The following is an 895-nucleotide window of genomic DNA, read 5'->3' on the forward strand; positions in this document are numbered from 1 at the left end:
TAGAGTTTTACGATTGTAGAGTTTTACATTTGGTAGAGTTTACATTTTGGTAGAGTTTTACATTTTGTAGAGTTTGTATAGTTTCGTAGAGTTTTTACATTTTGGTAGAGTTTTTGATTCAGTTTGATAGATTTATTAATATCATGGTAGATTTATTAATATCATTTTCTATGGCATGGCAGGTTCGGGTTAGACATCTACTGGTGGTGAAGCCCTTGGAGGAAATATATCCTGTCTGGGAAGGTGAACCCCGACGTGTAGACGTCGATATAAAGGTGCATAACATGATATGCGATATTCTGGATGGAAGCTTGGATGAGGGGTTCTGGGAATCTCCCAAAAACGTAGGTGGCGATGCAACAGGTGGCGCTTCAACAGTTCAGACGCCGAAACAGTCGAAGACGAAGTTGGAAACTCCACGCGTGGAGAAGAAAAAGAAAGAGAAGGTGAAAGAGGCTGAAGCAACGGATTCAACTCCGAGAAGCAAAAGGAGAAGGGAAAGAGAGGCAAGGAAAGAAGAGAAGGAGAAAAAGAAACGTAAGAAGGAGGATGAGGAAGAAGATGATGATTTTAACTCGCCGGTGAAGCTACTAAAGGATGCAATTGAAGAAAAGAGAAAGGAGAAAAGGGAAAGAAAGGAAAGAAAAGAAAGAAAGGAGAAGGAAAGAGAGAAGGAAAGAGAGGAGCAGGAGAGAGAGAAGCAAAGAGAGAACGAGAGCAAGAAGAAAGAGCCCGCTGTGGAGAAGGAGGATAGGACGAATGAGATCCTCATGGCAATCAATGGTTTATCAACGACGGTAGCATTGCTTAACAACAATGTCAGCAGTGCTGTAATTCGTATAGACCACCTGGATAAGAGGATTGCCGTTATCGAGGATAAACATGAGGAGAAAGA

The 895-nt window shown here is 41.8% G+C and overlaps 1 protein-coding gene across 1 annotated transcript in view; it reads left to right on the forward strand.

The window, feature by feature from the left end:
• The window catches only part of LOC112088070, a 5,575-nt gene that overhangs the window by 4,441 nt on the left and 239 nt on the right, over window positions 1-895 (forward strand). Inside the window, exon 5 of the mRNA XM_024158223.1 lies at window positions 183-581. Within this exon, the coding sequence (XP_024013991.1) occupies window positions 183-581 (399 nt within the window). The remainder of the gene's footprint in view (window positions 1-182; window positions 582-895) is intronic.

This window comes from Eutrema salsugineum, unplaced genomic scaffold (genome assembly GCF_000478725.1).
Source record: "Eutrema salsugineum unplaced genomic scaffold, Eutsalg1_0 scaffold_15, whole genome shotgun sequence".
In the NCBI taxonomy this organism is placed as follows: Eukaryota; Viridiplantae; Streptophyta; class Magnoliopsida; order Brassicales; family Brassicaceae; genus Eutrema; species Eutrema salsugineum.